The sequence below is a fragment of the Perognathus longimembris genome, chromosome 23 (genome assembly GCF_023159225.1).
Source record: "Perognathus longimembris pacificus isolate PPM17 chromosome 23, ASM2315922v1, whole genome shotgun sequence".
Taxonomy (NCBI): domain Eukaryota; kingdom Metazoa; phylum Chordata; class Mammalia; order Rodentia; family Heteromyidae; genus Perognathus; species Perognathus longimembris.
In genome coordinates, this window is record NC_063183.1 from 27,433,656 (window position 1) to 27,457,412 (window position 23,757).

General features: G+C 41.7%; 1 protein-coding gene across 1 annotated transcript in view; it reads left to right on the forward strand.

The window, feature by feature from the left end:
* Positions 1–23,757, forward strand: part of Atp8b4 (ATPase phospholipid transporting 8B4 (putative)) — a 135,516-nt gene that overhangs the window by 91,820 nt on the left and 19,939 nt on the right. The window contains exons 19-26 of the mRNA XM_048331703.1: positions 63–228; positions 3,037–3,225; positions 5,640–5,755; positions 8,781–8,945; positions 10,129–10,240; positions 12,575–12,680; positions 19,246–19,393; positions 23,120–23,303. Of these exons, the coding sequence (XP_048187660.1) occupies positions 63–228; positions 3,037–3,225; positions 5,640–5,755; positions 8,781–8,945; positions 10,129–10,240; positions 12,575–12,680; positions 19,246–19,393; positions 23,120–23,303 (1,186 nt within the window). The remainder of the gene's footprint in view (positions 1–62; positions 229–3,036; positions 3,226–5,639; positions 5,756–8,780; positions 8,946–10,128; positions 10,241–12,574; positions 12,681–19,245; positions 19,394–23,119; positions 23,304–23,757) is intronic.

Sequence of the window (23,757 nt, forward strand, 5' to 3'; positions counted from 1 at the left end):
TTTAATAGCTGTATCTTTTAACTTCTGTGGCTATTTTTGGTGATGCCAATGTTGTCTTATAGGAAAAAAAGCTCGTGGAGTACTCTGTGAAATCTCAAGCAGAGAGGACATTTCGGTTCTTTGACTGCAGTCTGATGGAGTCCATTCAGCTGGGTGACCCCAAAGTCCATGAATTCTTTAGGTTACTTGCTCTCTGCCACACAGTGATGTCAGAGGAAAATAGTGAAGGTGAGTGGAAAGTATTTCTCAGAGGTTTTGTTGTTGTTGTTTTTGGTGGTGATAGCGTTTGAACTGAGGGCCTTGTGGTTGCTAAGCAGGCTCTCTACCACTTCAGATTGACTTCAGCTCTTCATGTTTTAGTTATTTTCTTGCCTTTGCACCTGGGCTAGGACCCTGATCTTCCTATTTACAGTTCTTACGGAGCTGCGATGACAGGTATATGCTACCACACTGAGCTTTCTTTCTTTTTTTCTCTTTTCTTTTTTGGTATTGGTTGGGATGAGGGACTCCTAAACATTTTGTCCAGACTGGCTTCAAACTACCATAGACCCTATCTTCACTTCTTGAGTTGTTAGGCTTACAAGTATGAAAGGCCTTTTTAAAAAAAAGCAAAATAAACACATTAAATTTGAAAGATTTTTTGAACTAAATGTTGAACATTGCATCAAGGATGTACTTGTCACCCACTTTTCTCCTTGATTAAGTCCTGGCTATTTCTAAAAGATATGGAGAAAGTTTAAAAATAGAATGCTTGCTTTTTTGCTTTCTTCCTCCTCCTTCCTTCTTCCTCCTTCCTTCTTTTTTTCCCCCCCCCAGTCCTGGGGCTTGAACTCAGGGCCTGGTGCTGTCCCTTAGTTTCTTTTGCTCAAGGCTAGTGCTCTACCACTTGAGCCACAGTGCCACTTCTAGCTTTTTCTGAGTAGGGAGATAAGTGTCTCACACACTTTTGTACCCAGGCTGCCTTCAAACCCTGATCCTCAGATCTCATCCTCCTGAGTAGCTAGGATTACAGGCATGAGTCACCAGTGCCTGGCTTAGATAGAGTGCTTTCTATGGAAAGGCAAACATCCCCCAATAGGAGTCAACTGAGAGGAAATGTTTCTTCTGATTGAAGATTATATCTGACTGTGAACTTCCTGGTGCCAAAAACAAATAAGGATGTGCAGTTAAGTCATGTAATAGTGACTTCTAACAGATGTCACTGGCCGTCAACCTAGGGGTGCACTTTCCAGCAATAAGGGTAGATTGATGTGAGAATATCTTTAGTACAAATACTTGGGCAAAAATGAGGCCTCGTTCCTGCTTTAAAATTTTAGGCCTTGAGGTAGATTAATAGTATTACAGTGAGTCAACTTCTTATAAATTCAATTTATTTCATTCACAGGTTTTATTTTTTTCATGCTATCAAATATCTAGTTAAAATTACTACTGAAGTAATTTTAACATAAAAGATATATATATACATATATAAATGTATCACATGTATGTATATATAAATGCAGTTCTGTCTCTGCATATATATATATGTGTGTGTATAATGTATGTATTTGAGCTTATTTGTCTTTGTCTTTTCATCTTGGGACTGTATTCGTCATAATTTTGTCCTAGATGTTACTGAATTAACCCATTCCTCCGATTTTAATCACTTTGAAGACTCTCATAATTATATTTCTGACTTTAACTGATCTTTATAATATTAACATCAATAAGGAATAATTGTCTTTCCATTTGGGAATATATCCTTCTAAGTAAGTCTCTTTTGTTTCAGCCTTTTGAGTTTATTTCATTTCCCCATGTCTATTTTGTTTTAATGGCAATCTGTTTTCCATTAACATTACGATATTCTTTAGACCTCGCCGAGGATATTAATTATACTTAATTTGAAATTTTCTTTTGTTTCCCCTCTATTATGCTTCATTTTATCGAGTGTTCTGCGTCTTTTGAGTTCTTTGTCCAGTTTTGGTGTTGTTCTGTAATGTCCAGTGATTTGTGGCTGTCATTCTTGGATGTGTTTGTGACAGTCCTTGCTGGATTCTCCTTACAGCAGTCTGTCTCCCGAGGCTTACAGGGGAGGCAGGACGTATGGCTTGTCCCCTGGGTGTCAGCGACAGCTTCCCGAGGCCCAGAAGACACCTGGATGCTTTGCCAAGTTTGGTGCTATCAGCATATTTGCCAAGCTCCCATTTGAGAGAGTTGAATGTCAGCTTATGGTCTCTTGAAATTATTTATCAAGCCACAAATACCTTAGCTTTCTTTTTTTGTCCTCCTCCTCCTCTTCCTCCTCTTCTTCCTCTACTTTCTCCTCCTCCGTCTTTCTAAAATATCACATCATCTCTTTCAGCCATAGGTCCCACCAGTGTAGATAAGAAATCATGATTTTTAATAATTATTTTTAATAAATTTAATAAACTCAGACATTTACCCTGAGGATTATATGTCACATCTCTAGTTACCTGGGAAGTATGGTCACTGACCTCAGAAAGTTTTGGGATATGGAGAAGTAGCCTCTGAAATAGATCTTTTTCTCTAAGGTAGCTGAGATTACACTATAGTATGCATGAGGCCCATGGTAAGCCAGAAGACTGGGTGGATGATAAGTAGGAAAAAAACAACACCAAACCTAAGCATTGGAAATACTTTTAGAGTGGATGCTTATATTGGGTATTAAAGAACAAGTTGGGCTAAGTGTAGTGAGTCATGCTTGTAATCCCAGCTACTAGGAAGGCAGAGACTGAGAGGATCATATTTCTCATGATTGCAAGCCATCTTAGACAGAAAGTTAGGACTCGATCTCAAGCAATAATCGGGGACTGATGGTATACGCCTGTAATCCCAGTTATATGAGAGGTTGTAGATTGAAATATTATAGTCTCGGCTTACCTGGGCAAAACCATAACTATTTGCTAAATAACTATAGTAAAAAGGAATAAGGACATGCAAGTATAAAGCTGTGAGTTCAAATCCAAGAATGAGCTAGGAATGGCCCTGGAATGGTGTGAATGTTTTTTAAATCATACTTCTTTCTTTCTCTTTTAGGACAGCTGACTTATCAAGTTCAGTCACCAGATGAAGGGGCTCTAGTGACTGCGGCTAAATACTGTGGGTTTGTTTTTAAGTCTCGGACCCCAGAAACAATAACAATTGAGGAATTAGGGACACTTGTTACTTATCAGTTGCTGGCCTTTCTGGATTTCAACAATGTCAGGAAGAGGATGTCGGTCATAGGTATGGTGGGTAGCTGAGATTACTTTTGATTGCTCCATGGTACTGTGGTCCTAATGATGCTTTGTGGGGATTATTTAACTCTTGGTGATGTAGTGAGAACTGTGAGGGTTTTTTTTTTTTTTTTTTGTCACTTTATGAACTCTAGTGGTGGAAGACAGAACCAACACAAGAACTAGTCCTGAGGTTTCCAGCTTGCATTAGAGCTGTTCAGACCAGGAGGAAGTGATCATAGATCTAAGTGATGAAGGATAATTAAAAGTTAGAGGGGAAGGAAAAAAAAAAGCTTACTGTACTTCTGTAGTTATATTCATTTGAAGAAAGCTCTAAGTTTTTTTTTGGCCAGTCCTGGGCCTTGGACTCAGGGCCTGAGCACTGTCGCTGGCTTCCTTTTTTGCTCAAGGCTAGCACTCTGCCACTTGAGCCACAGCGCCGCTTCTGGCCGTTTTCTGTATATGTGGTGCTGGGGAATCAAACCTAGGGCCTCGTGTATCTGAGGCAGGCACTCTTGCCACTAGGCTATATCCCCAGCCCGAAAGCTCTAAGTTTTGTATCCCATTATACTGATAGTCATAGATGTTTGAAATGCTCATCTCTTTTGAAGTACTCCATTTTTTTTAGGGAAAACTATCATTGAGTAAAAAATGTGTAGTGATCTTTGATTCAACTGATGAATATGGTGAAGGTAAGTGTTCAGAGCAGGGTGTTGTGACCTTAGCAGTTAGTCAGGATTGTCTTCTTCCTCTGCTATTAGTATCATCATCATTATTATTGTTTGTTATTGTTGTTCTCCTCCTCTTCTGTTCCTTCCCTTCCTGCTCCTCCTCCTTCATCATAATTATCATTATCATCTGTGGAGCCAGAATCAGAACTCAGGGCTTTGCACCAGCTAGGAAAAGAGCTCTATACCACTTTTGCCACACCCCAGTTTCTGTACTTTTTAGTTTTTTTTTACAGATAGGATCTTATGCTTTGCCCTGGCTCTTTCCTCCTTAATCTTCCTACCTCCATTTTCTGAGTTGCTGAGATCACAAGTGTGTGCTACCATGCCAAGCTTTGATTTTTGAGATCATATTTCCTTTTGGCCTGGGCTGACAGTCCTCAATTCTCCTGTCTCCATCTTCCAAATAACTAGGGAGTTATAGGCATGAACCACCATGCCAGGCCTAGCAACTTCCTGAAATTGTAGATCTTAGAGGGAATTTTTGACCATGTCATTCATTCATTCACTCACTCCTTCATTCAATAAACATTTATAGAGTGTCTACAAGGTGTCAAAGCTAAAATATTTGGCCAAATATCCTGTCATTTGAAAGGCAGATTTGTTTGGTAGCATATGCAGATAAAGCTAGAGATAAAGGCAGCATAGGAGGTCTGTTCTTTCCAAAATTAGGGAGCATATATTAAAAACCAAAACCAAAACACTATTATTACTCAGGTGCCTGTGACTCACGCCTGTAATCCCAGTTACTCAGAAGGCTGAGATCTGAGGATCACAGCTCAAAGCCAGGCTGGACAAGGCAGAGTCTGTGGGACTCTTATCACTGATAGCCACTAAAAAGCTGATATAGTCATGGGTCAAGTGGTAGAGCTCCAGGCTTGAGCAAAAGAGCTAAAGAGAGTGTTCATGCCGTTGAGTTCAAACCCCAGTGCCACCCCTTCCCCCTAAAATATAACTCTACTAATCACAGACTTCAAGTGGAGTGGCCATTACTAATTTTTAAAGCCTTCAGTTCTTAAAGCCCCCTAGGAGATGCGCTTAGCTGTGATTGGCCCAAGAATGATTCACGGAGAGTGACCGAGCCTTTCCCAAGAGCTGAGGGCATTCGTAAATAAGACAGCAATCCACCAAAAAAGCCAGAAGTGAAGCTGTGGCTCAAAGGGTAGAACGCCAACCTTGAGCACAAGAGCTCAGGGATAGCACTCCGGCTCTAAGTTCAAGCTCCAGAACCGATGGACACACACACGAAGACTAGGAATTAGTGGGTGAATCACGGCTTGTGTGGCTAGATGTCCATATGGAGACAATTTAACTGTACAGGGATAGTGATTTGCACCACTGCAGGTCTCAAATTTCACACTAGGAGCTTCCTGACAAAACTCTCAATTGTGCGCAACAGAGAAGACTTCATTTACACGTGTCGACTCCTTAGCAACAGAAGTCAAGGAAAATAAAAAGATGCTATTTATCAGCATCAAAACTTTGTTTCTGTGTTTGGGGACTATCAAAGGATTCAAGTAGAAAGATTGTTTCTAAGCTGATGAAACAGGGGGAGAGGAAAGGGAGTTAGTTGGTGATCTAAACCAAAGTCACAGGTGTTTTTAAAAAGCACCTAGCTGGAAGCTTATGCAAGTCTAGTTTTGACAGATTTCAGTGTTTCTCATCTACCTTTCTAAATATTAATTTTTCTTTTCAGTTCGAAACCCAGCAGGACAGATAAAACTTTATTCCAAAGGAGCAGATTCTGTTCTGTTTGAAAAACTTCATTCTTCCAATGAAAACCTTCTGTCTGTGACATCCAACCATCTCAATGTAAGTGACTGAGGTTAGCACCTCGGGCCTTCAGCCATCTCCTTATGTTAAAACTATCAGCTACGGCTCACACCTGCAATCCTCACTACTCCAGAGGCTGAGATCTGAGGATCGCAGTTCAAAACCAGCCTAGGCAGGGAAGCCTATTAGGTCCTTATGTCCAATTATGTACCAAAAATTCAGACGTGAAGCTGTGGCTCAAGGGGTAGAATGCCACTTTTGAGCAAAAAAAAAAAAAAAGAAGAAAACAAAAAACCCTCAGGGACAGCACCCAGGCACTGAGTTCAAGCCCCAAGAATAGCACCAAACAAAACAAAAACTATCAGCACAACAATCTGACATCAAGAGAGAATCTGGTGAGCAGATGCACGGGGAAATGGGCCAGTGGCTGTTTGGAAACTGGCCTGTGGGCCCCTCTCTGTCCTGCTGGTATCGGGTTGGTCTGTGTCACCTTGGTCGATGGACACAGTAACTGGACACCAGCCCGGTGTGAACGCGAGGATATGTACTTTCAGGGGAGAGAGGAAATCAATTCATATGAATACCAGTTTGCTTAAACCTGAGATTCAAGCATTTCTCTCATACTTATTTGAAGTTCTTGTTTAACCCCATGAGAACTTTGGGGGAAAGTTTTGTCAAAATTCTCATTTTCTCAATGCTGCTTCTTTTTCTTTAAAAAAAAAATTATTGACAATCTGTGTTCATGGTCAGACCTTATATTTAATAGAAAACATTCCCTGAATCTTTAAACAAACAAACAAATAAAATTCAAAAACTTTGCCTGACTTTAGGCTTAAAAAAATGGTTTAGTAATATTGGTTACAAACATGGCTATTCTTTTTGTCTTTCCAATAGAGCATTCTTGATTTTCTTTTAATCTATTCCAGAAGGCTGGCATGGTCTTTCTATTATTATTTTTATTTACTTTTTTTAAAAATGAAAGCAACCTTGGAGTCATAACTATCTGGTTTTTGCCATTACTCAGACACCAAGATTCTAAATTTCCATATAGTCTCCTTTCCTGCTGCAGTATAGAAGGCTTACATTTTTTTCAATGTGTCTATGAAAAAGGAAAAACATTTTTTTTTCTTTTAGGCCAGATCATTGTGACTTGTTCTTTCCTTCATTCATTTGGTTCAATTTGGCTTCGAGATTCTGAGGTTTTTAAATTTGTGTTTAATAATTGATTTTGAATTGTTTCATGATAGGAAAAGCCCTTGCTCAAACGGTCAATTTAGGATTCGACTTGTGTTTCATGCACTAATGAAATAACTTAAATCATCTGTCCTCTTTTGTATTGTCAGCTCAGAGTTGATTCCCTCTTGTCCAGAACACGAGAGGAAAGCAATGATTGTGCCCAGTGGGGTTGTGAGTTAAAGGCGAAGAAGTGTTTGTACGAATTAAGAAGACAAAAGATCATTATGAAGCAATAACTAAATTTTCAGATCAGAAGGAGACCCTAGTGGTGGGCTTGTAAAATATGATTGCCATAGCCCAAGGGCTACCCAGTGCTTGGGCGATAAATTTGGGATAATTTTTCTCATGGTCTCTTTGGGCTAAGCCACATCCTTGCAGTATGCATTGACTTCTTGCTTGACCTAATTAGGGTCTGTCATGATTTTAACTTCTGCCTGACCATAAACCTCTACTGTGTGCCATAAGCTAAACACACACACAGACACACACACACACACACACACACACAATGGAAAAGACAGACTCAATAACAGTGCTCAAAGGAGCAGACATGGCTATAAAAATGCTTTGTGCTCAGTATTTGGAGGCCATAAAATGACCATTGCAGGCAGAAGCAAAGTGGGAGGTTGTAGCACAACCCCTGTGCACACTGTGTCTGTTCCTAGCTCTGTGGCTGTGTGGAACTATTAGCAGCTACCAGTCTCCATTACCAGGAGTGATCGCTTGAGATAGCTGGGTCACTGAGCTACTGTGGGAAAAGGATGGGTTTTCCTGGTATTTATCGAATTATTAAATACTAACTTCCAGGACATAGTTTCTTTAAAAAAAGAATAAATCCAGTGAAGCTGATTTGATGATGGAATCTTCAAAAGTTCAAACAATTTTGCTAGGCACTCATGGCTCATGCCTGTAATCCTAGCTCCTCAGGAGACTGAGATCTGAGGGTGCGGTTCAAAAGCCAGTCCAGGCAGGAAAAGTCTGACTCTTCTCTCCAATTAACCAGCAAAAAAAAAAAAAAAAAAAAAAGCCACAAGAAGAGGTATGGCTCAAATGATATAGTACCATCCTGGAGCAAAAAAGCCAAGTGAGAGCCGTAGAAGTGTGAGGCCCTAAGTTCAAGCCTAACCATCAGCATATACTAAAAAAAAAAAAAAAAAAATCACATCATTTTAAGGTTTTTTTCCCCCCTCCAAGCCAGGCACTGTTGGCTCACACCTATAATCCTAGCTACTCAAGAGGCTGAGGTCTGACGATTGCCATTCAAAGCAAGAAAGTCTGTGAGACTTTTATCTCCAATTATTCAACAGAAAAACAGAAGTGCTGCTGTGGCTCAAAGTGGTAGAGCACTTTTGCTTGAACAAACAACCTCAGGGACAGCATCCAGGCCCTGAGTTCAAGCCCTATGACTGAAGAAAAACGTGTATCCCGAAACAGAAGTGGTGCTGTGGTTCAAGTGGTAGAGCACTAGTCTTAAGCAAAAAAGCCCAGGAACAATGTCTAGGCCTTGAGTTCAAGCCCTGAGACCAGCACCAAATTAAAAAAAAATATGACTGTACTACCTTTCAACTACGATGCTTAAGTGTGCATTTCTGGCATCTTTGCGGCGGGGGCGGGGGGGCGGCGAATTACTTCTTGTAAAGATTTTAATCTCATAGAAATAAAACACAAAATACAGACACATTGTCTTCCCTTAAGAGAATTAAAGTTATTAGTCAAGATGCCAAGGGATGCTCTGACTAGAAGATTTTCATGCCTACTTCCACGGTGGTAGTTCATTGCTGTGCTTATTGTTTCTTAGCAGTTCCTAAGTGTCTGTTTTCTCTGCTAGGAATTTGCAGGGGAAGGCCTTCGGACCTTGGCAATCGCATACAGAGACCTGGATGACAAGTATTTTAAAGAGTGGCATAAGATGCTCGAAGATGCAAACACTGCCACAGATGAGAAGGACAAACAGATAAGCAGGCTGTATGAAGAAATTGAAACAGATTTGATGGTAGGAATGGGTTGTGTTTACAGAAAGGCTAATAATGTGTTTGGAGGCCCCGCATAGCAGGAAGTCAGTGGCTAAATCATCTTGCACACACAATGTTGCCCTCTGAAACACTGCACAGCACTTCACATGTTGGCTTTGAGTTTGCTGTGTATGATTCTCCTGTTTGGGCTGGGGATATGGCCTAGTGGCAAGAGCGCTTGCCTCGTATACTTGAAGCCCCAGGTTCCATTCCCCAGCACCACATATACAGAAAATGGCCAGAAGTGGCGCTATGACTCAAGTGGCAGAGTGCTAGCCTTGAGCAAAAAAGGAAGCCAGCGACAGTGCTCAGGCCCTGAGTCCAAGGCCCAGGACTGGCAAAAAAAAAAAAAAAAAGAAAAAAAAAGATTCTTCTGTTTATTTCTAGTAGCAAGTATCTTATGCAGTTGGTAGAAGACACTAGACTATTATTTGTTAACTTCTGCTATGTCCTTGATTTTTATGAGCAACTACCCCCTTTTTCTGCTTCATGACCCACATTTTTGTTTTTCCCATCATAGGACCTGAACTCAGGGCCTGGATGCTGTCCCTGAGCTTGCTCAAGGCTAGTGCTCTACCACTTTGAGCCACACCTCCACTTCTGGTTTTCTGGTGTTTCATTGGAGATAAGAAGCTCATGGCTTTGAACTGTGATCCTCAGATCTCAGCCTCCTGAGTAGCTAGGATTACAGGTGTAAGCCACCACAACCAGGCCCTCTTGTAAATCTTAACTCCCAGGATTTCTCCATTAAATTGGATTGATTTGGGACTTTTTGGGGGGAGTTTGTCTTCTGATGTACTTTGCAGTTGGGTACTTTATCAATATATTATACTGTATATCATACTTTTTTTTTTTTTTTTTTTTTGCCAGTCGTGGGGCTTGCACTCATGGCCTGGGCACTGTCCCTGAGTTTCTTTTGCTCAAGGCTAGCACTCTATCACTTGAGCCACAGCTCCACTTTTGGCTTTTTCTGTTTATGTGGTGCTGGGGAATCAAACCCAGGGCTTCTTGCATGGGCAAGCACTCTACCACTAAGCCGCACTCCCAGCCCCGCCCCCCCCCCCCCCCCCACCATTTTTGTCTTCCTTGACCTCTAAACACTGACCCTGGAAGTCATAGATGCTTCATGTCTTAACGTACGTTATTCTCTGTTTTCCAATGAAGCTTCTAGGTGCCACTGCTATAGAAGATAAATTACAAGAGGGAGTGATTGAAACGGTTATGAGTTTGTCACTAGCCAACATTAAGGTCTGGATTCTCACAGGAGACAAACAAGGTACATTGATGATGTATAATGATAATGTTTTGAAAAAGGAGACTTGAATTCTGTAGGATTTTTTTTTTTAATGCTGGTTCCAAGGCTTGAACTCGCCTAAGCATGAGTGAGGCCCTGGGTTGATTCCTTGCTACCACCTAAACACAAAAAATAAAAACATAAAATAATAATAATAAAAAGAATATCACAGTTTCCTTCCTCAGGCTGACTTTGAACCCTGATCCTCAGATCTGAGCCTAGCTAGGATAACAGGTGTGAACCACCAGTTTTTGCTTGTTGTAAAATTTTTTTTTTTTTTTTTTTTTTTTGGCCAGTCCTGGGCCTTGGACTCAGGGCCTGAGCACAGACTGTCCCTGGCTTCTTCCCGCTCAAGGCTAGCACTCTGCCACTTGAGCCACAGCGCCGCTTCTGGCCATTTTCTGTGTATGTGGTGCTGGGGAATCGAACCTAGGGCCTCATGTATCCGAGGCAGGCAATCTTGCCACTAGGCTATATCCCCAGCCCTGTTGTAAAATTTTAATTGACCAGAGACCTTCATTAGATATTCCTCTAATCTTTCACATTAGGGAAAGCTGAAATATAAAAAAAAAAGAAAGCTAATATAGAGCAAGAATTTACTATGTACAAACAAGGCCAAATAAACAAAATACTTCCCATAATCTGTCTTGAAGTTAATAGAATTCCAGGCCCGTTGTCTTTTCCATCTGTAAGGACCAGAGGCATTAAAACAGTTGGTTCCAGAGAGCACGGTTTCCAACTCAGTACTGAAGCAGAGAATGAGCCGTTTCCGGTTACTCCTTTACTTTCTGGGTGATGGGGTGTGTTGGGGAGATGTTCTGGGAATGGTGAGAATGACAGGCAAGCTTTGGGGAGACTTAGGGAAGCATCTGTTCATGGATGGGTTTTAGTAATTGAACACCCTCCGTACCCACACAGTGGTACAATGAGACTGGACTCTTATTTTTATTTTAGGTTGGTTGTGAGGCTCGAACTATCCTTGAGCTCTTTTTGCTCAATACTTGCACTCTACCACTTTGAGCCACAGCTCTACCTCTGGTTTTTAAATGGTTAGTTGGAGATAAGAGTCTCATGGGAACCTTTCTGCTGGGGCTGGCTTAGAATCACCATTCTCAGCTCTCAGCCTCCTGAGTAGCTAGGATTACAGGTGTGAGCCACTGGTGCCTGGCTTGGACTCATTTATAACAACAACAACATATGAAGCTATTATGTGTAGGATACAATTTTCCTAAAAAAATAAAAGGGACCAATACATTTTTGGATCACTTGCCAGCAGTAATAGTTAAAATAATAAGTATTTTATGGGCTGGGAATATGGCCTAGTGGCAAGAGTGCTTGCCTCGTATACATGAAGCCCTGGGTTCAATTCCCAAGCACCACATATACAGAAAATGGCCAGAAGTGGCGCTGTGGCTCAAGTGGCAGAGTGCTAGCCTTGAGCAAAAAGAAGCCAGGGGCAGTGCTAGGCCCTGAATCCAAGCCCCAGAACTGGCCAAAAAAAAAAGTATTTTATGCTTGGCTATACATAAACCAAAATATTCAATGAACTGTCACACACTTGTTTTAGCAATTTTGTTCAGTTGTTAGAAGATTGGGACGGGAAACATTGAGGGATTTTTCAGATTTGATAAATCAGTTCTCTCAAAATTATTGACTGGTTATAAGTTTATCATTGTAACACACCAATAATGAGATTTTTAAGATGTCTTTATGAATACTAATTTGAGAATCTGGAGACTTTTTGTCTTGTTTCACTGGTCTTGGAGCTTGAACCCTTTCCCTAAGCTTCTTTTTGCTCAAGGCTAGAATTCTACCATTTGAGCCACAGCTCCACTTCTAGCCTCTCTCTCTCTCTCTCTCTTCCTCTCTCTCTCTCTCTCTCTCTCTCTCTCTCTCTCTCTCTCTCTCTCTCTCTCTCTCTCTGTGTGTGTGTTTAAGTGCAGGGAAGAGTTTAAGGACTTAATACCCAGATTGGACTAGAACCGTGATCATCAGATCTCAGCCTTCTGAGTAGCTAAGATTACAGGTGTGAACCACTGGCATCTAGCTGTGTAGGCATTTTAAAAAACTAGATGAGAAATGGAAGATTCAGAGAGATTCTTCCTTCTCCATGGGTTGAGCAAGAGGTGAATGTGATCATGCAAACCAGGTCTTTGACTTTCCTTCTAGATCACTGTTTGGTCACCCATCCTGTGATCTTTAACATTAACAAGGCATGCAGACTTTAAGAAAATGTACAATTATGGCTTCAAAAAGAAATGAGGAACTAGTCTTAATGAGTAGTCTTTTAACAGAGGTGGCTTTATTTTGTTACAGAAACTGCCATCAACATTGGCTATGCCTGCAAGCTGCTGACGGACGACATGAAAGATACGTTGGTGATTGCAGGAAACACAGCAGCGGAAGTGAGAGAAGAACTCAGGTAAGTGCTGAGAGGGCGGAAGGGGAAGGGGAGTAAAATCAGTGGCTCACCCAGTAATCCTAGCTATTCCGGAGGTTGAGACCTGAGGATTGCAATTCAAAGCCAGCCTGGGCAGAAAAGTCCGTGAGACTCTTACCTTCAATTAACCATCAAAAAGCCAGCGGTGGAGGTGTGGTTCAATTGGTAGAGCACAGGTTGGGAGCTGACACTTTGACGACACTTTCTTTTTTGCCTCTCAAAAAGCTCAATGAGTGAAATTCCAGATGGCTGGAGTTCAGAATAAATCCAAGAGTCAAATTTGGTGCCTAAAACATGAGAATTTAATTCCTCTGCTTTGTACTTGGCTTGATCCTCCAGAGATAAGGAAGGGTTTTGAGTAGAGAGGGTGACCTGTGTGATTGGATAGTAAGAGTTGAGTTCCCATCTCAAGACTTCACCGTGCTAATATCTATTTGGTTAACTGAATAGATGGCCTAGCTCTTGTTCTGTAGGAGCAATGTGGAGATGTGTATATCGGTTGTTGCGTGTATGCAGTGGTTGGGATTCTGTGGTATCCAGACTTTTTCACTGATGTTAACAACTGCCGAAGAGAACCACCAGTTCAGTGAGGAAGGTCTTACCGTGTGGCTCATGGTTTCAGAACATCATGGCAAGGAGGGCATGGTAGAGCAGAGCTGTCCAATTCATGGCAGCCAGGAAGCAGAGAGGAGCAGTAACAGGAAGGGGTGGGGCAGGATACAGCATTCTCCCCGCCGCTCCATGACCTATTTCTTCCAACCAGCCTAGCTGTCACAGTTCTACTACCTTCTAAAAGTCTACAGATTTTGAAATCCACTCATATCTAAAACTCTTGCATAAGATCAATAGGCCAGAGACCTCATATTCTTCTTATCTCTCAGAATACCTTCAGAGACACATCTAGACGATTCATTAATCATCTCTCAGCCCATTCAAAATGACCACCAAGATTAACCATAAGTTGTACATGAGTAGAAACTAGAGGGCGAAATACCAATAGATTTCCAAATTACATATATGAATCTAGTGAATTCTAGCATTGCCTTAAAAAAAAAAAGGAAAAATAGTGAATGGCAGGTGCCAGGGAATTCCCTTATTTACTTATTCAGAAGGTTGAGATTTAGAGGGTCACGTTTCAAAGCCAGAAGAGAAGTCCACAAGGCTCCCTCTCCAAAAAACAACCGGCAAAAAGCAGAGCTAGAGGTATGGCTCAAGTGGTAAAGTGTTAGCCAAGTTGAGCAAGCATGAAGCCTTGAGTTCAAACCCAGGTACCAGTAAAAACAATTTTAATTTAAAAAAGAGAAATGTATAAATATTCATATAGGGAAATATTTATTTACCTATCAGGTATAGTGATAGAAAATGAGAAATAGTTTAAATACCCAACAGTGAAGGATTTTGTTAAATATGATTATATCTATCATACATGTACAGGCATTTATATACATACACGTGTACATATATTTATACAGTGGAATACTATGTGATCAAAATGTTTATGTAGTTATTGACCTTAAGTGGTGTCCGTTATATATCTGAGAAGTGAAAAATGAGATTGCAAAACATGCATAGCATATAAAAAGTATGTCTGTGCATATATGTATGTACATCAGGCCCTATATGCCAACTCACATTAAGCCCTGGAAAACATTCAGTGGTTCCGTCTAGATGCTGTGCACCCAGTGATTGTGATAGTGTTTATGCTCAGCTTTTGCAATTAGGAAAAATAATCTAAAATGTTTCCATTTTAAAAAACTTTGGGGAGGTCTATTTTTGGTAGCAGGGATTGAACCCAGAACCTTGCCCTTGCTAGGCAAGCACTTTGTTGCTGAGTTACAATCCAGTCCCCCAACCCCCATTTTCTTTTCAATAAGAATTAACAGATAAAAGGGGAAGAAATGAAGAACTTTCACCTCGACTCAGTATGTCACAACCCTGGAGGGCCATCTCGCTCAGCTGACTGGCATACAATGTTTATTTCAACCTTGACGTGGAAGTTAACCCATTCATTAAGTCAGCTCATGACAGACAGACAATGTATGACAGCACATTCTTTAGTAGAGGAATCAATACATTTATTGGATAGATTTGCTTAATATTAGGATCAGGAGAATAAAAGTGACTACTTGAAGGTGCTTACCACACTTCTAATTGTGACTGTTTCTATCGAAACCCCTAACTTTGGGGATAAAATACTGAAATCACAAATATGTACCATTCCATTTTCTTGTGTTATGCTCTTGAGTTCAGAGAAAGTTACATACCCACGAAAATTACATACCCATGTTTATGACATCCTCAACACATTTGACAGGTTTAAGTAGAAGCCTTTAGGTCATTTCCTTCTAAGAACAGATACTTGTCTTTTGATACCTTTTGGGGTGTGTGTGTGTGTGTGTGTGTGTGTGTGTGTGTGTGTGTGTATGTGTATGTGTGCACGCCCCAATCCTGGAACTTGAACTCAGGGTCTGGGTGTTGTCCCTGAGGTTCTTTTGCTCAAGGCTATCACTCAGCCACTTGAGCCACAGCTCCACTTCCAGCTCTGTGTGTGTGTGTGTGTGTGTGTGTGTGTGTGTGTGTGTGTGTGTGTGTGTGTGTGTGCAATTAAAGATTAGAGTCTTGGAGATGTTTCTGCCTGGGCTGGCCTCAAACAGCAATCCTCAGACCTCAGCCTCCTGAGTAGCTAGGATTCTAGGCATGATGTAGTTTTTGTTGTCCATCTCACTGTCATTTTATTCCAAACTGTGGCTGACTGTGTGGGTAAGCCAGTTTTGTATGACCGACAGAGAACTAGAAATTAATGTCCCTGGGTTCTAGTCCTGGTTCTGACACCAAATAACCAAATGTCCAGTCGTCATAACTCAACTGCAGCTACTGCTGTGCTGGTGGAGGAAGACCTTGGTCTTCTAGGTCTCTTAAACCCAGGTCTCTTAAAGTCCCAAGCTTCAGTTTTTGTATCAAACTCCACATTGCCTCCTTTAAAAGGTGGTGCCATGATTTTAACGCAGTTCTCAACAGATCCTTCTGGTATTTGAACATAGATTTCCTTCCATGATGCCTGCGTGTGTCTGAGTCACATGGCCCCTTCCCACGCCTGTGAGATTCAGGGCTGGGAAGGCCAGTGGTGGCTCACTCTGCTCACGTTTCTGCACACTAGCATTGTTGTGAACTGCCTCTTCACCACAAAGCTCACAACACAGACCTTCTTCTGTGTCAGCCTTTGTTATTCCTGTCCTGTGTCATATGCCTGAAGAAACATATAGTTCATGGTCACTGAAGGGAGTTCTGTGCACTCCCCTGCCCCTCTCCCCCCACTTTCCTAATAAATTGTCCTTGCAAGAACCAGCTGGTGTTGGGAGAGCTCTGTTGCAACGAGAAGAAGAAATGGCAGCTACAGCACACGGCCCATGTCTGACAGCAGGGGCCCCCGCTTGGCAGGGCATGAAGGCCAGTGAGGAAAGACCATTGGGTTTAAAAAAAAATAGAGTTGGAAAAGAGAGAGAGAAAAAACACCCCAACCAATGGTCCTTTTTCTGCCTGGAAAAAAGTGTCAGATGTTAGGAAGATGTGTTTTTGGGGGGTGGGGGGCGGTGATCGTAGGAAAATAGTATTTCAGCCAATACTTTCCTGAACTTCAGCCTTCTTTGGAGTGTTCTCATTCTGGGGGAGGCGGGGGAGGGACAGAGGTTGAGTCTTTCATACAGCAAAGGAGAACATTACTAAAAAGGAAACCTCAGGAGATGTTTTCCTTGTGCCGCTTCAAGGCACAATTTATGGGCTCTGCAGTGCTGTCAGAGCTATCTTCCTTTCCAGGGAACTTGTCTCCATTGCTTTCTGGATTCGATGGGACTGTAAATTTTCAAGGCTGTGAGGGGGGCATTCCTCGACATGATTATCTGCTAGGAAAGTCTGACCCTTCCACATTTCAAATAGTGATTTTTCACGTCTGTTCTCCATCTCCTCCTGACTCTTAACTCCCTAAATTTCACACATAGAGGCCTGACTTTATAAATCTTTTCCTTTGGTCCTGCAAACTGCTCACTAAACAGATGTTATCGTCCTTAAGGGCCAACGGTCACCTGACCCCTGGGTTTCTAAATGTGGATGTGAATTTTTGCTCTTGGAAAGCAGAAGGAAATGTTAAGCCAGAATATAAGGTGCTTATTAGTTGGTTGAGCCATTTTTTGTTTTTGTTTTTCCCATGGGGGGAGGTAGGTTGGGATTTAAAATAGTATTCTTATTGCTACTGTGTTTGCTTTTAAGTACATAAATAATTAGTGTAACATTTACTAATTAGAAAACAGACATATGCTTGGTTTTAATATGGTGATCATTCTCTTCTGTCAGAGGAGTCTCTGCATTAACCTCTATTAATAAATGTTTTCTACACTGGATGGGCCTTTATGGAGCCAACCTGTTTTGTTATAAGCCCAAATATCTGCTATGTAGTTTGTTTGTTTATTATTTTTTGACAGTCCTGGGGCTTGAACTCAGGGCCTGAGCACTGTCCCTGGCTTCTTTTTGCTCAAGGCTAGCACTCTACCACTTGAGCCACAGTGCCACTTCTGGCCATTTTCTATATATGTTGTGCTGAGGAATCGAACCTAGGGCTTCATGTATACAAGGCAAGCACTCTTGCCACTAGGCCATATTCCCAGCCCCTGTAGCTTCTTTTTCACTATCCATTTTCTTCTCTTTTTTTATTAAGTAGCTGCACAAAGGGGTTTCAATTCGACATGTCAGTTTAGGAAGACAAAGCATCTTGATCAGTGCCATCTTCACATCGTTCTCCCCCATCTCTCCCAACCCCACCCCTCCCAAGTTACCTGGTTCCCCTGTCACATCTGTATATTGAATATCATGACTGTATTTATTTAGTATTATTTATGACTGTATTTATTTCCTCTTTACATTTGTTACCTCCCCCTGCCCCCGCAATCAAACATGTTTCAGCTTCCTAGTATTCATTTTGTTTGTTGTTCAAGGAGTTAAACCATTGGACCGAGTCTATCATACTTGAGTCAATTTGCTTGTGTATATATGCATATGACCCTCTAAAGGTTTTCATACCCCGCTTTTTCTGAGCTCTCAGTTCATACATGCAAGTGGATCTGCTGGTAGATCTCTGGTTGTGGCTGAAGCTTTTGTGGCCAGGTCAGCTTGTCCTAGATTACTTCAAAGCCTGACATACAGGAGCGCCCACAGAGGGAATTTCCTTTCATTTTCCCTTTCCCTTAAAGGCATTATGTTTGCATGATGAAGAGAAGACTAAAATGCCATTTCTGAGGATTTTTTTTGTCACCATATAAGCTTTCTCTTAAGTGCAAGACATGGATGGGATGTGGATAGGATTGTTGCACAGTACCATTAATTCAAATCAAGAGCACTGGTAAAGTTTCTCTGTGGGGCAGCCCTATACACCGTGCGTCTGCAGTTTATTTCCCAGAAGATCAATCCTATTCCTTGAGCTGATGGGTACACTTTTTTTTTCTATTTAACATATTATTTTATAATGACTAATACATGCCATCATTTTTATGACCATTTTTAATGTGTTTGTCAAGCCAGGTACTGTTGGCTCATGCCTGTAATCCTAGCTACTCAGGAGGCTGAGATTTGAGGATCATGGTTTGAAGTCATGAGACACTTATCTCCAATTAACCACCAGAAAATAAGAAGTGGAGCTGTGACTCAAAGTGATAGAGCTCTAGCCCTGAGCAAAAGAGCTCAGGGACTACTGTGCCCAGGCTCTGGGTTCAAGCCCTACAACTGGAAACAAAAAAGAGGCTGAGATCTGAGGGCCATGGTTCAAAGCCAGCCAGGGCACAGAAGTCCATGAGATTCTTACCTCCAATTAACCATGAAAAAGCTGGAAGTGGAGCCGTGGCTCCAGTGGTAGAGCATCAGCCTTGAGTGAAAAGCTAAAAAATAGTACTCAGATTCTGAGTTCAATCCCTACTGTACACACACACAAACACACACACATGTTTCTCAGAGGACTGCTATTTTAAGCCAGTGTATATGTAAAACAAATCTACCAAGATTCCCTAGTTAAACCCAGCTCAAGATGGTGATAAGCTTGGGGCTGGGGATATGGCCTAGTGGCAAGAGTGCTTGCCTTGTACACATGAGGCCCTGGGTTTGATTCCCCAGCACCACATATACAGAAAAATGGCCAGAAGTGGTGCTGTGGCTCAAGTGGCAGAGTGCTAGCCTTGAGCAAAAAGAAGCCAGGGACAGTGCTCAGGCCCTGAGTCCAAGCCCCAGGACTGGCCAAAAAAAAAAGATGGTGATAAGCTGTTAGCAATATAAAACAGTGAAGGGATTCCATGTTCATTTTGTTTCCCGCACTTACATCCTGGAAGTTAGACATCTGCTCCAGCCTCCTTCCCCTATCAACCAAGCACTAACTACTCAGGTGACTTGCTTATACTGGATCTTGTGCCAAGCAGCAAAAAGAGAGTATACCTCTGGAGTTGTACATAGGCTCTGTGTACTTTGTTACAGTGTTTTTGTTTTGTTTTGTTTTTTGCCCTTGTTCTTTAAGGACAGCAAAGGAAGTTTTGTTGGGACACAACCAGCACCTTTCGGATAGCCAGGTAGCTTGTGGAAAGCAGCAGCCGCTGGAATTGCAATCTGCAGCAGAAGAAAACATAACAGGAGATTATGCCTTAGTCATAAATGGCCACAGTTTGGTGAGTTCGCTTCAGGCTTTTGTCCTTTCTTTTACTTTATCCCCATAATCATCTCTTTTGTGTTGTCATAATGAGAACGTGTGTGTGTGTGTGTGTGTGTGTGTGTGTTTCTCAAGCAAATGACACTAGGAAAAATAGGGCATACACGACCATTTCCTGTTTGCAAAAGAAAAAGGAAACCTCTAATATATATTTCATACATTATTGTTTGAACCGTCACAGCAAAGAGAGAGTCTGAAGAAATACTGTATTCACAGAATATCAATCTTGTCCAAATGACTGTAGAGCACTTAGCCATATTATTTAAGTGCTTTTCCAAGGGTGGGGGAGTGTCACAACTTGGTGTTATTTAATTAAAGTAAATGCAACTGGATGGATGAATTGCAATTACTGCTCTTGCTAATGTCTATGATTTGCAGAGCATAGCCTGACCTTCATATAATTACCACACCAAATTATTGCCATTCAGATACCTCTGGTGGTTTTTCTAAATAGCAGCATTTTGTAGCCAGGCCAAACAATTTGCTTTGATTAGGAAATCTGGTTCTTGTCATAATAGAATAAACTTGCATTGTACTTTTAATGTAGTTCAGGTTCCAAGTCTTGAGCAAAAAAAAGAAAAAAATCAAAACGCTCCTCTCAGTTTCTAATTTAGAATACAAAAGGTCCGATTGCACTCTAGTGAAATTATCATTTATGTGCACAAAGAATTAATCTCACATCTTTCATTGGCTTTGATGATTCTTTTTTCAACTTTGGGGTTTGGGGAAAAAAATACAACATTTCTTCTTGTAGAAAGTTTCTTAGAGGACAAAAGAAGTTGGATGTGAGTACATTGTATTTTTTTCCTCCCTTGTGATCATCTGTCTGCTAGCTCTTAGGGCTCAGAGTGTTCTCCAGCTGGACTGCAGACCTAACGATGTGTTGCCTTCTGCACCGTGGAAAGTTACAGAGCTCCTCTGCAGGCCAAGCTCCTTCAAAAGTTTGTCCAGATGACACGAACTTCTCCCTTGCTCAGATGAACAGCAACTGAGCATTCTAAGGCTGTCAGCTGGGCCTTACAGCTGAGAGCCTCCAGGCTGAGTTGCCCAGGGACTGAAATATGGACCAGAGCCCCAGTGGGCTGGGTTTGACTTAGCGCTCAGGCTCAAAGAAGGCCATATGTTGATAGAGTGGAAGTACTCAGGTGGTAGCTTACTTTTTCTCTCATCTCCACATCTCTCTGTCTGTCTGTATCTATCCCTCAATCTCTGTCTCTCCCTCTCGTCTCTAGCTGTCTTTCTCAATCTGTCTCATAATCTGTCTCCTCACATCTCTTTGTTTGTCTCTGGCTTTCTGTCAATCTCTGCCCATCTTCCTCCGTCTCTGTTTCTCTATCTCTGTCTGTTTTTGTCAAGGTGCTAAAATAGATGCTTTGTGGGGAAATACTTTAGCTTCAAATCCTGATGCGAAAGGCCTCTTCCCATTTAAGGAAATCGACTGTTTCTGATTTTTGTTGTTGTTGTTTCATTTCAAATTGTGACTCTATAATTGGCTCAAATCCAGATGCTTTGTAATGTAACTGGACCTCTCTTTCACAATGTCTGACTCTAGTTTCCTTTTTAACTTATTGATTCTAAAGAAGAGAGAATAGAGAACATGGTAGCTGTGCTGAGTAAAGCAGCCGGTTCAGGAAGGCTCAGTACAAGTTGCGACTTCTGAATTAGAATTTCCTCTGGGAATAGGCTTGGATATAAAAATTTTCTAGACTAGACTATGTGTTCTTTATATTTACCCACCCATTCATGTCATTAGCACTTATTAAACACATCCAGATCACAGTGCTAAAGCCCGAGGTTAAAGCCAGGAGTCAGAATCTGGCCCCTGGCTTAGCAACTGCTGTCTAGTGGTATGAAAATCACTATAAAAGAGGAATGGCTGCAATGCTTTGTGTCTGCTTAGAGAAAGACACATGTGGTCGTCTGTAGAATGATCAGGGAAGGATTTCTGGAACAAGTGATCACAAACAGAAGTAACAGTAAGAATAAAAGCATAAAAGCAAAATAAAACCTATGAAGTCATGGGCACAAAGGAGTTGGTGTCATGGGAATGATAAATGGACTTAAAAGGGCTGGGAGAAGATAAAAACTCAAAAGTATGAGCAACTGGCTGAAAGAGTTTTGCTTGAATATTCACTCAAAGATGCCTATGCTTTGAAGTTTGAGTGGATTTGTATTCATTCATCTTCATGTCTTCAGTTAAGAATGTGTTAAGAAAGCAAGGCGCTGATGGTTTGTGCGTCTGATTTTAGCTACTTGGGAGGTTCCCCAGGCCTCTTCAGGATCGAGGCTAGCCTGGACAGAAAAGTTCACAAGACTCTGAGCTAGACATGGCCGCACACATCCTTGATCCCACAGGTGGAAACTTGAAAATAGGTAGACCATGTCTCAGATGTGCCCACGTGGGAAGCAAGACTCTAAAAGTAACCCATGAGAAACAGGGCTTAAATGGGCGAGTGCCAGCCTAGCAAGCCTGAGGCCCCAGGTTCAAACTCCTGGCCTTGTACTGCCCCTTCCAAAGCAAGGTATAATGGAATGTTTTCTAGAGAAAGAATTACATGGTGAAATTGGAAGGGATTCTATTGTTTTTCAGCATTTCCTTAGCCTAGCTAACTGTTTTCATGTACTTGGGCTTAGCCAGTGTCCAAATGGGTGGGAAGGCTGCTTGAGATGCAGGCTGCATGGTGTTTCCTAAGTCTCACTTGGTTTCGGCCATGGTACTCTTCAAGGACCAATCTACAGACGATCTGCTGTTCATCTTGCCTGTGATCACCAAGTACAATGAACACTAAATGTATAAAACAACAGTACAAAAGAACCAAAAGTATCCCATTGTAAAAGAAAAACAAAAAAACAACCAAACAGCTACTTGTAGTTCCTTCTAAATAGTGAAATATTTTTGCTTGTTGTATTTTTAAAAAAAATATAATTAAAAAAATAAATTTAATGGTTTCTTATAAGTTCACCAGCATTGAACTATATCTTCCTCATACAGCACAATAAAGTGTCAAAGATTATTATTTTAAAATTCCTTAGTGTTTACTATTTTCATTTCTTCTTCTTTTCTTTTCTTTTTTTTTTTTTTTGCCAGTCCTGGGGCTTGGACTCAGGGCCTGAGCACTGTCCCTGGATTCTTTTTTGCTCAAGGCTAACACTCTGCCACTTGAGCCACTTCTGGCCATTTTCTGTATATGTGGTGCTGGGAATTGAACCCAGGGCTTCATGTATACGAAGCAAGCACTCTTGCCACTAGGCCATATTCCTAGCCCCTACTATTCTCATTTCTTTATTTGATTTTGTGATTCTGGCTCAATAATGATTTGTTGCAGTGAATACAATGGTTTAGAATAAAAGATGTAAGCCATGCGCTGGTGGCTCATACCTGTAATCCTAGCTATTCAGGAGGCTGAGATCTGAGGATTGAGACTGGAAGCCAGTCTGAAAGTCCACGAGACTCATCTCCAATTAGCCATCAAAAATCTGGAAGTGGAGCTGTAGTTCACGTTGTAGAGCACCAACCTTGAGTGAAAAAGCTACAGGGACAAGCAACCAGACCTTGAGGTCAAGCCCTAGTAAGCGCGCGCGCGCGCGCACACACACACACACACACACACACACACACACAATTTTCTTCCCAGATTACAACTGTCATATATTTCTATATATTCCTTCCTTTTCAATCACACAGGCCTATGCACTTGAAAGCGATATGAAGAATGATCTCCTGGAGCTCGCCTGCGTGTGCAGGGCTGTGGTTTGCTGCAGAGTTACGCCACTCCAGAAAGCCCAAGTGGTGGAGCTGGTGAAGCAGCACAGAAACGCCGTGACGCTGGCCATCGGTGACGGAGCCAACGACGTCAGCATGATTAAAAGTAAGTGGGTATTTGCTACGTCCGGCATGCTACTTCCATGGAGCCTTGCGGGTTCAGCATTTGGCAGTGTGGCATACACATATATTAATTTTGCTGTGGTTCTCACACAGGTGATACTTTCTGGCTTCTACCCCCATTCGTATTCATCAGATCTGTTTTTCTTTTCTTTCTTCCCAGTTCTGGGGCTTGAACTCAGGGCCTGGGCTCTGCCTCTAAGCTTCTTATGCTCAAGGCAAGCACTCTACCACTTGAGCCACACCTCCACTTCTGGCTTTTTGCTGGGTTATTGGAGATGAGTCTCATGGACTTTTCTACCTGGGTTGGCCTTGAACCACAATCCTCAGAAGTCAGCCTCCTGAGTAGCTAGGATTACAGGTGTGAACCACCGGTGCCTAGCTTGCTTTTCTCTTTAATTAAATCCTTGGTGTATTTTCAGGCTAGAAAAATGCCCTGA